The sequence below is a fragment of the Salmo trutta genome, chromosome 1 (assembly GCF_901001165.1).
Source record: "Salmo trutta chromosome 1, fSalTru1.1, whole genome shotgun sequence".
In the NCBI taxonomy this organism is placed as follows: domain Eukaryota; kingdom Metazoa; phylum Chordata; class Actinopteri; order Salmoniformes; family Salmonidae; genus Salmo; species Salmo trutta.
In genome coordinates, this window is record NC_042957.1 from 41436479 (window position 1) to 41447884 (window position 11406).

Genomic DNA, 11406 nt, shown 5'->3' on the forward strand with positions numbered 1-11406 from the left:
TATTAATTTAATAATATATATTTTAATAATATATATTTTGATTTGTTTAACACTTTTTTGGTTACCACATGATTCCATATGTGTTATTTCATAGGTTTGATCTATTCACTATTCTAAAAAAAGAAAGAAAGAAAAGCGCTTGAATGACTAGATGTGTCCAAATTTTGGACTGGTACTGTATGTTGTTTAGGTGTGTTTTTTTAAGCCAAACTTAAGGTTTAAAGGACCCACAGTCAGACATTTAAATCCCTAAACAAAGAAGAGGTAGTTTGAAGCAAATTATTGTATGCATAATATAGTGTTAATTAACTGAATGTTGTATCTACTGAATCTCACATCATCATCATGAAAGAACATTAATTCCAGAAAAACTTGTTGACCTCGAAACAAACAAATACACCATTACATAGCCCCAAATGCGTTTAGATTTTAATGTTTGAATTGAGAACCATGAGCTAGAGGGAAAATGAATTATAAACTGTCTGAATTTACTTTGATACATACAGCAACATTTTAAAATGGCCAGAAATGCATTTACGGGGGAGGAAAGGTCTGATTGTTTTCAACTTTTCCTGATCTCAATCATTTGTGTGGTGTGATGGTTTTCCTTGCCATCTCCAAATTGCTCTCTAAGGCTTGAATAAATATTGTAAATAAGTTCACGCCCCACTTATGAGTCATCTCCAATGGAGGCCTCTACTGTTGAGCTGTGTTGGGATTTTCAATCACAAGATATCCCTTCTAAGCCTCTCACAAAATAACCAATTTAATCAATTTAATCCAACATCACAAACAGATGTTCTCATTAAAGTTGCACAAAATGCACTATGATTTAAGTTGGAGTTTATTCTTAGGCCAAAGGTCTGTTAGTGTACCTTGCTTACACGTCTCCTCTATTTATAGGTAATGTGGAAGCTAACATGAACTGATATGAACAGAGCATTGTGATTGGTCCAGAATGGTGGTGCTGTGCAACATCATTCTCAGAACACTAAGTCCATTTGTCTCAGACTGACTATGCTTGTGAATGTCGTTTTTTCAAACATGCTTTGAGATAGTTACATTGTCTATTACTTACTACGATGAACATATCATTGGAGGACACCTCATTTGAGATGGGCTGGGCTACAAGGGAAGGTATTGGAAAGGTGGAGTGAGCATCCAAAAGGTGCATTTAATCCAGTACTGTATGGAGTTTGTCTTTCACAAACTGTGTTGAAAGAGGTCTGGAAGGGGTCCGGAATGCCAGTGGTGTGTCGTTCTGTGGTCTAATTGGGGGGGAAAAAAGATCCATATAAGCCTTCCCTGGAGGGGAAAAGAAGATCTATTATTCAGTCATCAACCTCCAGCAGAAAGGACAGTGACATTACATTCCTTGTTCAGGTCTAGACTAGGTGGGCGTCATAGGGTGGTCTCCACGCAGGATCCGTTCATGTGCAGCAAATGATTCAGGCAGCCCTCGTTGCGGTGCACAATGAGCACGGGGAAGTAGAGTGCGTCCTGGTAGTCCGGCGGGTTCTCCTCACTAGTTGGCTGGTCCGACGGTGTCAGGCAGCGCGTGCTCTCTGTGGGGCATGACGTCTCGTTGAGGCTGCCGCTGCTCCGCCACAAGCAGCTGCGCCGCGAGCCGTACAGCCGCGACAATGAGAAACGGCTGGCGCTGAAGGGGATGTGTGGGCTAGTCCCGTTGCAGATGCTCAGAGCACTGCACGAGAAGATGGATGAGCTGCTGATGGTGCGGTGGCAGCGCTCGCAGTTCGGCCGGTAGCTGCCGTAGCTGCCGCACACCGAGTAGGTGTTGGAATTGCTGCCGCCACCTGAGGAGAGCTGAGCAAGGTCCATGAGCACAGCCTCGGAATAGCTGGGCACCAGCTGCTGGTTGGAGCGGATGTGCCACTCCAGCTCGGTGCTGTCGATGGTGTTGACCCGAGGGATGTGGTGGCAGTATGGTCGCTCCTCGGACGGTGTGACAGGGACACAGTCAAAGCCGAACAGCTTCTCCACATGGTAGTGGAGGTAGGCTGTGCGGTACTCGGTCAGCACACGCAGCGGCCAGGAGAAGGTGAAGGCAGCGGCTGCCCAGAACACGTAGTTGGACAAGTACCAGGGCAGGTGGTCTAGGTCCGAAAAGGCAATCATGTACTCCTTAAAGTCTACATTCTTCAGGTGCATGCCCTCGCGGGCCTCCATGTAGTCGTCCAGGCCCTCGTTCTCGGTGAAGAAGCGGGCCCGCTGGGTTAGGTAGGAGTTCTCCGTCTCCACATTGGCGAAGCTAAAGCACTTGGTGAACCTCAGCTTGGTGATGGGGAAGCTGTCCAGGCCCTGCAGCTGCTTGGAGATGTCCTTCACGCCACAGTTGCCGTAGTTAAACTCCGCCTCAGCCACGTGCGTGTTGACACGCTGGTGATACACTTGCGTGGTGGTGTAGGCGTCGCCGTTACGGTAGCGCGTCACTTGCCGCGTGCGCCGCACGTAATGGTAGCTGATGGCCTTCCACCAGATGCAGGGTGTGGCCTGCTGCATGCGCCCGATGCGCTCGCCCACACTCTCCACATCCACCTTGTACAGCAGTGCATTGTGGGTGCGGCAGTGCCAGCACTCCACCAGGTAGACCACGTATAGCATGACCATGAAGGCCACAGGAATGTAGATGTATCCGTTGGAGCAGGGGCTTTCATGGTACATAATTGACTTGACCTTGTAGGCACTGTCGAAGGTGAGCCGTGTCACCTTGGTCATGTGGCACCAGGTCAAGGCCCCCACGCAGCCGTACATGAGTAGGGACAGGAGCAGGCATTTCCAGTGGCTATCCCTGCACAGGGACTTACTGAGGGACTGCTTCAGGGGCCACTGCTGCACAGGGGGAAATGGAGAGAGAAAATACCAATGAGTCTGGGAAAACATACCTGTAAGCATTGTTGTGCTAACCATTATACATACAGTGAGAAAATACATATCAAATGCACAGTGAGAATGATGAATTGATGGATATTTGAAGCAATAGCTATCTTTTAAATAACTCTATAGAAACAGTAAACTTGAAAGAATTTGAGCCAAAAGCAACTACTCTGCAACACACTAAATATTCAGCTTTCTAAGTGCTTTGACATATCTTATGCATGAGCAAAGAGCTGCATGTCTTTGCTTGTTATGATCAAACAGTTCAGACTTTATCTGAACGTTCACATGATCAACCTCCCCACGAGAATATTTTTGTTTCCATTTCTTTTTTTTATTTATACTATTCAATTTTTCATATTTTTTCCAACACCAGATACAAACATGCACATGCGAACATTGATTTACAGACGCACACAAACAACGACTACATCTCATCAGCCCGGATCCGCATGCTCACACTCCCTTCCCTAGTGCCTGCATTATTGTTTCCCACATGGCCTTAAATTGTACAGATTTGTTCTTCTCGGTCGCCTATGTATACATTTTTTCAAGATGAGTGATGAGAAGAGAATCAGCCCTTTGGGTATCTCACTATACCCCCATATGCCATGTCTTGAAATATGCAGACAGTCAGATTAAAAGTACATTTACATTGTAATACTTCTGACAGCCAACTTTATAGCTCTGCCCATTACTTTTGGAATTCATAGCATTCCTAGAAAGCATGGATTATTGAGTCATTGTTAGTTTTACACTTAAGATATGACTCTTCCATTGTGCTGTAGAATTTTTATTTTGTCTATTGTATAATAAATGAATTCTATAAAATAGTTTATACTGGATTAAGTTTACATTTTCGTTAACTGTAATTTCATTAGTTATGCTCCAACATTCCCTCCATCTTGTGCCAACATCAGTTATTTTTAAGTCTTGGTTCCAATAGTTTATATTTTTCTAATTAATTGGATAGGTTGGATATGCTCTCTGCAAGATTTTGTATGTCTTATCTATCATGTGAACATCCCTTTCTGACTCAAATAAGATTCCCTCAAGGTTGCTCTGATGTCCAAAAGATTTAAAATAAAAAATGCTGTGATATGTAACTTTTAAGTTGCATCAATTTGAAAATATCTACATGGGTCAGACCAAAATAGATTTATAATTCTATCATGGAAATAATAGTATTTCCTGTTACCAAGTCACTTACGGTATCTATGCCTTTAGTTTTCCATGTGGACCAATTTATTGGTGAATTCTGAAAAGCTATCCAAGGATTGTTCCGTAGGGTTGTGTTTTATGGGAGTGATATTTGTTCTAGTAGAATAAGTGTATTTTTCTTCCATATTGTTATAGTGTTCTTAACTATGAAGTTGTTAACATTCTTAGCTTTATTTAACATTCTTAGCTTTATTTAAGTTTTAACATTCTTAGCTGAAAATAAAAATATTCTGGGGATGAGCATGAGCATCTTCAATATGTACCGATTGTTCCCCTTTAGTGCATTTAACTATATGTCACAAGTAAAAGCCTTGGGTAGTGAGTTGATACAATTCCAAGTCTGGAAGATTAAAAACTCCCTCTCACTTTGGAAGATGTAAAACTTTATTTTTTATTCTATGACCGGGTATACTTTTTTAAAGAATGTCTTTGGTGGGGTAATTGGTACTTCCAAAAATAAATACAAAAACTTTGGGAGCCATTACATTCTGAAGAGGCTTATACTACCTGTAAGATTTATGGGAAGATTGTACCATTTAATTAAATCTGCTTTCATATGTGACTCGTTTCAGGAAACTGGGGGTAGGAGAGCCATTTGAACATAAACATATTTTTTTATCAAAATGCGTTTTTTGGGGGAAAAATGCCTTCTGGAACATATGAACTTTCATGTCCCTTAATTACAAACTTGTATGACATCTGGAAATATGAATAAAAATTGTTAAATTACGAGCCTAGTTAGTTTAGCTACGGAAAAAGTGAGGAACCTTCCTGCTAGCCATGATTGGCTGGGGCTGGACATGCCGAGAGATGAGTTCAGATTGGTCTGCCAGATTGCACGCTTCTGTCTATATGTATACGTAGTAGAACTGTAAAACTGTTGCTCTCTCCACTTTCTGGAGGACCGAGATTTGAAATCAGTGGAATGCTGGATGGAATTAGAGAATGATAGCTAAGGAGATGGAGAAAATTCTGGCATTTGATTGCAAATATGCAGAGGAAGTCAAAAAGAGAACACACAGAAGGCTGTTGTATAAAACACCTGTCTCCGGATTACTTCAAACTTAGGGCAACCATGGCATCCGTGACAGAGAGGGAGAGGTGTCCATCCAAAAGCTGAGACTCAGAGCTACAAAATGGTATATCATACACTGCATTTGAGGAACAATGGGAAAGTAATTCTGCTTTGAAAGTTGATAAACTTATAACCTCACTTTTGAGAAAATGGCCTTTGAATAATTTTGCTACTTCTACTGGAGAGCTCTTCTTTGTCTACACCCACTTAGCATCGTTCACACCCTCTTAAGCTTTAGCTCCACCAATCTCTTTAAGGGTTGATCCGAGTGTTCTGTCCAAACAAAAGCAGTCAAGCACCCAAGCTAACTGGCTAACAATTGTCGCAGTGACATTCTATTAAAATTGACACTTGCATAGTGGAGTCTTTTGTTAAGACATGTAGCTAGCTAGCTAGCTAGCTAGCTAGCTAAACAATGAACCATAATCACAATTCATGATGTTACTACCTTGCATGAATCTGCAGGTAGCTAACCAACCAGGTTCAATGTTAGCTAGCTAACATTAGGCTATGACTAGCCAAGCAAATGGCTCTGAAATACAAATATTAAGATCATACACATAACATTAGTTAGTGAGCCAGCCAGCTAACATTAGTTAGCTAGCTAACAGTATACTTTAACTTGAAATGAAAACAACTGTCAAAATTAGAAACGTGTAATATTTGAACATGTAGCTAGATAGGCTAGCTAGCTAAACCATAAACCCAACTCATGACGTTACTCCCCTGAATGAATCTGCAGGTAGCCTACCAACCAGGTTCAATGTTAGCTAGCTAACATTAGGCTATAACTAGCCAAGCAAATGGCTCTGAGATACGAATAATAATATCATACACGTAACATTAGCTAGCCAGCCAGCTAACATTAGTTAGTTAGTTAACAGTACACTTTAACTTGAGTGGCATGTCCAGCCCACTCATTATCTCAGCCAATCATGGCTAGCGGGAAGGTTGCTGACTTTTTCTGTGGCTAAACCAACTAGGCTCGTAATTTAACTATTTTATTCATATTTTCAGATGGCATACACATTTGTTATTAAGGCACATGAAAGTTCACATGTTCCAGAAGGTATTTTTGCCAAAAAAACACATTTTAATAAAAACAATAACAAAACAAGATATTATGGCTCTCGTGTGAAGAGGTGACCCACACATACACCTAGTTTATCACATTTGTTATTATTTTATTGTCCCAGTTCATTAAACTTATGGGTCTATAATCAGTAGGGAACTCCAGATTTTCCTGCTTTTAATATAACTGAAATAATTGTTTAATACATGGAACTAGGAAGTACTGAATACTGAATTGAGTGCCATGTTTGTTTTCATGTGTAAATAGGGGCAATACTTTGTCTGAAAATGCTAAATAGAATTATATTGGAAAGCCTTCCATTCCTAGTGCTTTTCTCCACGTGAATGTTTTAACAGTATATAATATTTATTTTTGGGTGATCTCTGTTTTTAGCAATTTTTTTATTTTATTTATTTTTGATATATATTTTCTGCTGATAATCACTTCAGGGTTGTTGAGTCTAAGAAGGTGTGTTCAACAAATGGTGTTGATGAAGCACAAAGTGAGGGTGTTTGTCAGATGCGTCGATGAACGGTGACCAAAATGCTGCGGGTGTAGTGCTCATCTTTCCTTTTTATTTGAAAGAACACTCAAAACAAAAATAAACAGACGACGAAACAGTTTCATAAGGCACAGGCTACATAGAAAATAACCACCCACAAAGACAGGAAAAACAGGCTGCCTAAGTATGGCTTCCAATCAGAGACAACAAATTGCCTCTGATTGGAAGCCATACCTGGCCACACATAGAAAAAGAAACATAGAAATAGAAAACTAGAACCAAAATCCCCTAGAACCAAAAACCCCCAAAACAAACACCCCCTGCCACGCCCTGACCATACTACAATTACAAATGACCCCTTTCCTGGTCAGGATGTGACAGTGTTAGATAAGTCAGCGATTATTTTAGGGTTTATTTGGGTTCACAGGCTTTCATTCACACTTCCTGTTACATGGCATTTCATTTAAATTACTTATTTTTATAGGCTACAATAGCCTACATTGTATTTCAACGATTTCGAGCAATGGCTTATTAGTGTGTTCTATCTAGCGCCTCCAACATTTACATTTTAGTAATTTAGCAGACGCTCTTATCCAGAGCGACTTACAGTAATGAATGCATACATTTAATTTCATGCATTTTTTTGTACTGGCCCCCCGTGGGAATTGAACCCTGGCGTTGCACAACCCTGGCGTTCCACACACCATGCTCTACCAACTGAGCCACAGGGAAGGCTCAAACTGAGTGTCTTTCAAGCTGACACTTCGATATTGTTAAGACTGGCTCTGCGTTACATAAAAAAACTATTGTGTAATAGAAGGGCTAATGGAAGAGATATTGCTTGCCCAACTTCCATGTTGATGGTTAGAAGTCATAATTGGGCCAATGTAGGCTAATGTAGAGTAAAACAAAAGTTTGACTCAACATTAGCACCTCTCAAGACTTAAACCTTGATTGGAAATGTAAATTCTTCAGTCCTAGGTTTAATTCAGAAGTGTGATAATAGGAACTGTGAGTGTAAGGTAATGAATACTCACACATTAAAATGTTTAGTGACATCCTATCTACTGATAATAAACCCTTCTACTAAATCATCATCCAATCCATGGCTATACAAAGCAGATCGGATTTTAACCAGGCAGCAGTTAAACATTTGTATACAATTGAGTGTTTCCTGATGTAAACCTATTCAGAATGACAGTAAAAACAAGAGGGCCTGATTGTAACAATTATAAATAATAATAGTTTGTGAAATTCCCCTAAATGTTAAAATTGTTGTGTAAATGAACATTAAAAGGGCTTTCATAATTCCTTGCCTTGGAATAGTATATAGCCTGTCATATCTCCTCAGACAGGGGGCTGTCAATCATTTTGATACGCACCAGAGAGGGACCATTTCATGGGGACATGACCATTTCGGTGACTGGAAGGGAGAGAAAAACAAGCACACACTCACGTAGTTTGCCTAAACTCATGCGCAAACACACACAAACTTGCACAATCAAACTACACCACATATTTAATAATTTGGTCAAAACCATATACGATTTACAGTGATAAACGATAGCCTAAGAAACGTATTCAAAACAAGATTGGTGCAGATGTGCTGATGCAGCGCATAATGCGTTAATTTTAAGTGGGTAATTGAACCGATATCTCAGAATCGGAATAGGGCTCAGGTTATGTGGGATTTAGCTATGATATGAATATGAACCATTTGCCAAATGCACGATTTGCTTAGCAGCTCTCGTACAGCCGCAAGCTAAACAAAGCGTTTCTCTTCTCTCACCTCCTCATGGGGGCTCTCTTCTGTGTCCTCCTCTGGAACAGTAGTGGTGTTGCTCTCACTGGCCGTTGCAGCCGATGCTGGGGACATGTTGACAATAGCAAAAACACAGGGGCATGGATCACCTTAGTAAAACTGAGGTCCAAATCACAGTGCAACCTAAACTAGCCAGCAAGCCTACCCCAGGCTACATAATCCAACCAATATAGCGGGGAGGAAAACCCTACATCCTGCTCCCATTGTAAAGCAGCATCTTCTCCCCCACAGCATGAGGTGCCACTGCATGGCTACAGCAGCCTATATCCAAAGCGAAATGTATTGGGTTCATATGTTCACGGTAGAAAAAAATTAGCTTCTTTGCGCCTTGATGCAGGTGCTTCCGAAATACTCTTGCGATAGATTAAGGCACTGTTTCCCAACAAGGGTTACTAGGACAAAAAAACACTACTAGGCTGTAGGACAAAGGCAAGTAGGCTTGTCTGTAGACTAGGCTACATGTGCTCCCCCCTGAGACGGCACAGACAGAATGTATAAGAGCACACCTGGTGATGTGTGGTGATTGCAATCCTCTCCAGGTACTTGTGATGAGAAGGCATTTGCATTCTCATTTCAACGCCAAACCCACCACTGATGCGCATGGCCAAAGAGCTCTATGTTCAGGTAATTTTCCCAAAGCACTGGTTCCAATTCCGTTTATCAAACTCCAGGCTCAGTGACGTTATCCTCACAAGGTGAGGTATTGAAAGGTATTGAAAACAGGTGTTCTATAATTTTGACCACTACCTTTTTGAGAAGAAAAATTATTACTTGTTGTTAAACAAAATCTCTTCCTCTGAGCAATTGTATTATTATAAAATAAGGGCCACCGTTTTTAGAGCATACAATATAGCTCAGTATTTGAATAATTTATTTTATACAGTCATTTTTGCTCCATATATAGCCTACTCAATGAAAACCATCCTTGGTTCAGTGAAAATCCAAGCCTTTACCATTAGTTTCCAATAGGCTAGTTTGACCTTATCCAGTTTTATGGCTCACCCCAGAGTGAAGTTATTAGATGGCACAGTGACTATGTGAGCATGATGTAATCAACTTACAGCATCTAATCATTCAAAAAGTATGGCCAGGTAGGATTGGACTTGGAACATTAATGACATTAGCTGCAGGAACAAATATGCAACAGCTAGCCTACTCTTGACAGCAAGTTGAAATGCCAGAAAATCTGCTCAAAAGCTTTTCATGCTATAGGCAAGACTACTTTACTGCTTCTGTTCTGCGAATCTAGTATCTTAACTATGAATAGTATTAAAGTAATCCTTGGTAACACTAGCACTTTATGTTGCTGTAGTTAGTTACAACATATTAACATGTTTTACCTAATCATTATGTATTATCGCCTGTAGCCTGCTGTAGGCTGATTCTGCCCTCTCATGGCCACAATGTTGAGGCCCTTGGCTCTAAACATTTTGATGTGATATGAAAGTAGAGGGCTTTATGTTTCTAGAACTGTACTGCAATTGAGAATCGATTCACGTTTAGATGGAGTATTTGGCTGTCAGCGCCAAGTTGCCTCTAAACAGAACATGTAAGGTCCTTGGACTATAAGGAGTAACGTTAGGCTCCTTTAGCCCATTAGGATAAATTAGAGAGCACCCACCAGAGAAGAATAATACAGTATTGAACATAATAGGCTAACATGCTGACCACACTGCTCTCGTCACAAAATAAATGTACACATACATGTTACATGCTGACCACACCACTCGCATCGCGGGTGCAAGCATTGCAAAATAAATGTATTAAATCATTGCACCCACACTGCTGGTGTGCGTCAACGAGCGTCATCTGCGTAGCCAGGCGCTAAAATAGAACTTTGTAATGCTTGACGTGCAAGTCCCGCTTCGCCCATCTCCTCATTGGTCTTTAGGACCATATACCCACGTGGGTGATTGAAAGATGAACTGAGGTCTACACTCCAGTTGGTAGTGGTAATGCACTTAAAGTTGGTTGCCAAACGTCATATAAAATCAATAGAAGAGGCCTGAAGGAGTAGAGATTACTATAATTTTTTTTTTTCCCTTTTATCTTTGGATTAATTGTCGGATTAGAGGACCTTGTGCATTTCAGGTAAAATAACAACCCAATGTTTATATCCCAGGACAAATTAGCTAGCAACAGCAAGCTAAATTGTCATAAATGTTTAATGCTTTTCGACCTGTCCCCGAATTAATATAGTTGGTTCAGAGTTCGTTTTGATATTTCAACTTGCATGTCCTGATTGCGTCTGGTGTTGGTGGACAAAATCGTCACGCGCAAGGCGAGTGGTCTGGTCAGCATTACATTTACTTCATTTAGCAGACGCTCTTATCCAGCATCTTGGTAGGCTATATTAATAGGCCACTGAAGTTTTACTTCCATGTTTGTAATAGGCCTATTCTAAATGCTTACTTATAGGTCAACTCATAGGCTACACTTTTTGTATTCTGTCCCCATATTGCAACATTAGATTAGGCTGTCTGTTTTTAGGCCTAAGAAATGGCCTCTTGCCTACTCACTGAAAAATGAGCTCCCTATTTACTTAAAACCTGTTGAGGCCACGGGTTAGCAATGAACCCTGAGACGGGATTGCTAGCAAGGCTGGAAATTCAAAACATCAAAAATCTAATAATTTCAATTTCTCAAACAATCAACTATTTTACACATCTCCTTAATCTAACCACATTGTTCGATTTTCAAAGAGGCTTTACGGCAAAAGCATAAAGTTAGATTATGTTAGGACAGTACATAGCCACAAAAGTACAAACATCCATTTTCAATTCAAGGTCAGGCGTCACCAAAAGCAGAAACCAGCT

The 11406-nt window shown here is 40.7% G+C and overlaps 1 protein-coding gene across 2 annotated transcripts; it reads right to left on the reverse strand.

Moving 5' to 3' along the window:
• Nucleotides 1-411: 411 nt before the first annotated feature.
• Nucleotides 412-10681, reverse strand: LOC115195994 (transmembrane protein 151B). Of its 2 annotated transcripts, XR_003878789.1 has the most exons (3): nt 8558-8648; nt 8151-8191; nt 2770-2853 (listed from the first exon to the last, which is right to left on the reverse strand). XR_003878789.1 is itself a non-coding variant. In XM_029756421.1 (2 exons), the coding sequence occupies exons 1-2, from the start codon at nt 8642-8644 to the stop codon at nt 1402-1404; spliced, it is 1539 nt and encodes a 512-aa protein (XP_029612281.1). In that variant the 5' UTR covers nt 8645-10681; the 3' UTR covers nt 412-1401. The 2 variants fall into 2 exon arrangements, 1 of the variants encoding a protein (XP_029612281.1); XM_029756421.1 differs by lacking the exon at nt 8151-8191 and having other exon boundaries at nt 412-2853; nt 8558-10681.
• Between the last annotated feature and the right edge of the window lie 725 nt (nt 10682-11406).

What these genes read in the sequence shown, in the direction of transcription:
- LOC115195994 (XM_029756421.1), bottom strand. Translation starts at nt 8,644, where the DNA reads ATGTCCCCAGCATCGGCTGCAACGGCCAGTGAGAGCAACACCACTACT. An exon ending in AAGAGAGCCCCCATGAGGAG is followed by an intron (nt 2,854 to 8,557) that starts GTGAGAGAAGAG and finishes CCCCCTGTGCAG; the next exon opens with CAGTGGCCCCTGAAGCAGTC.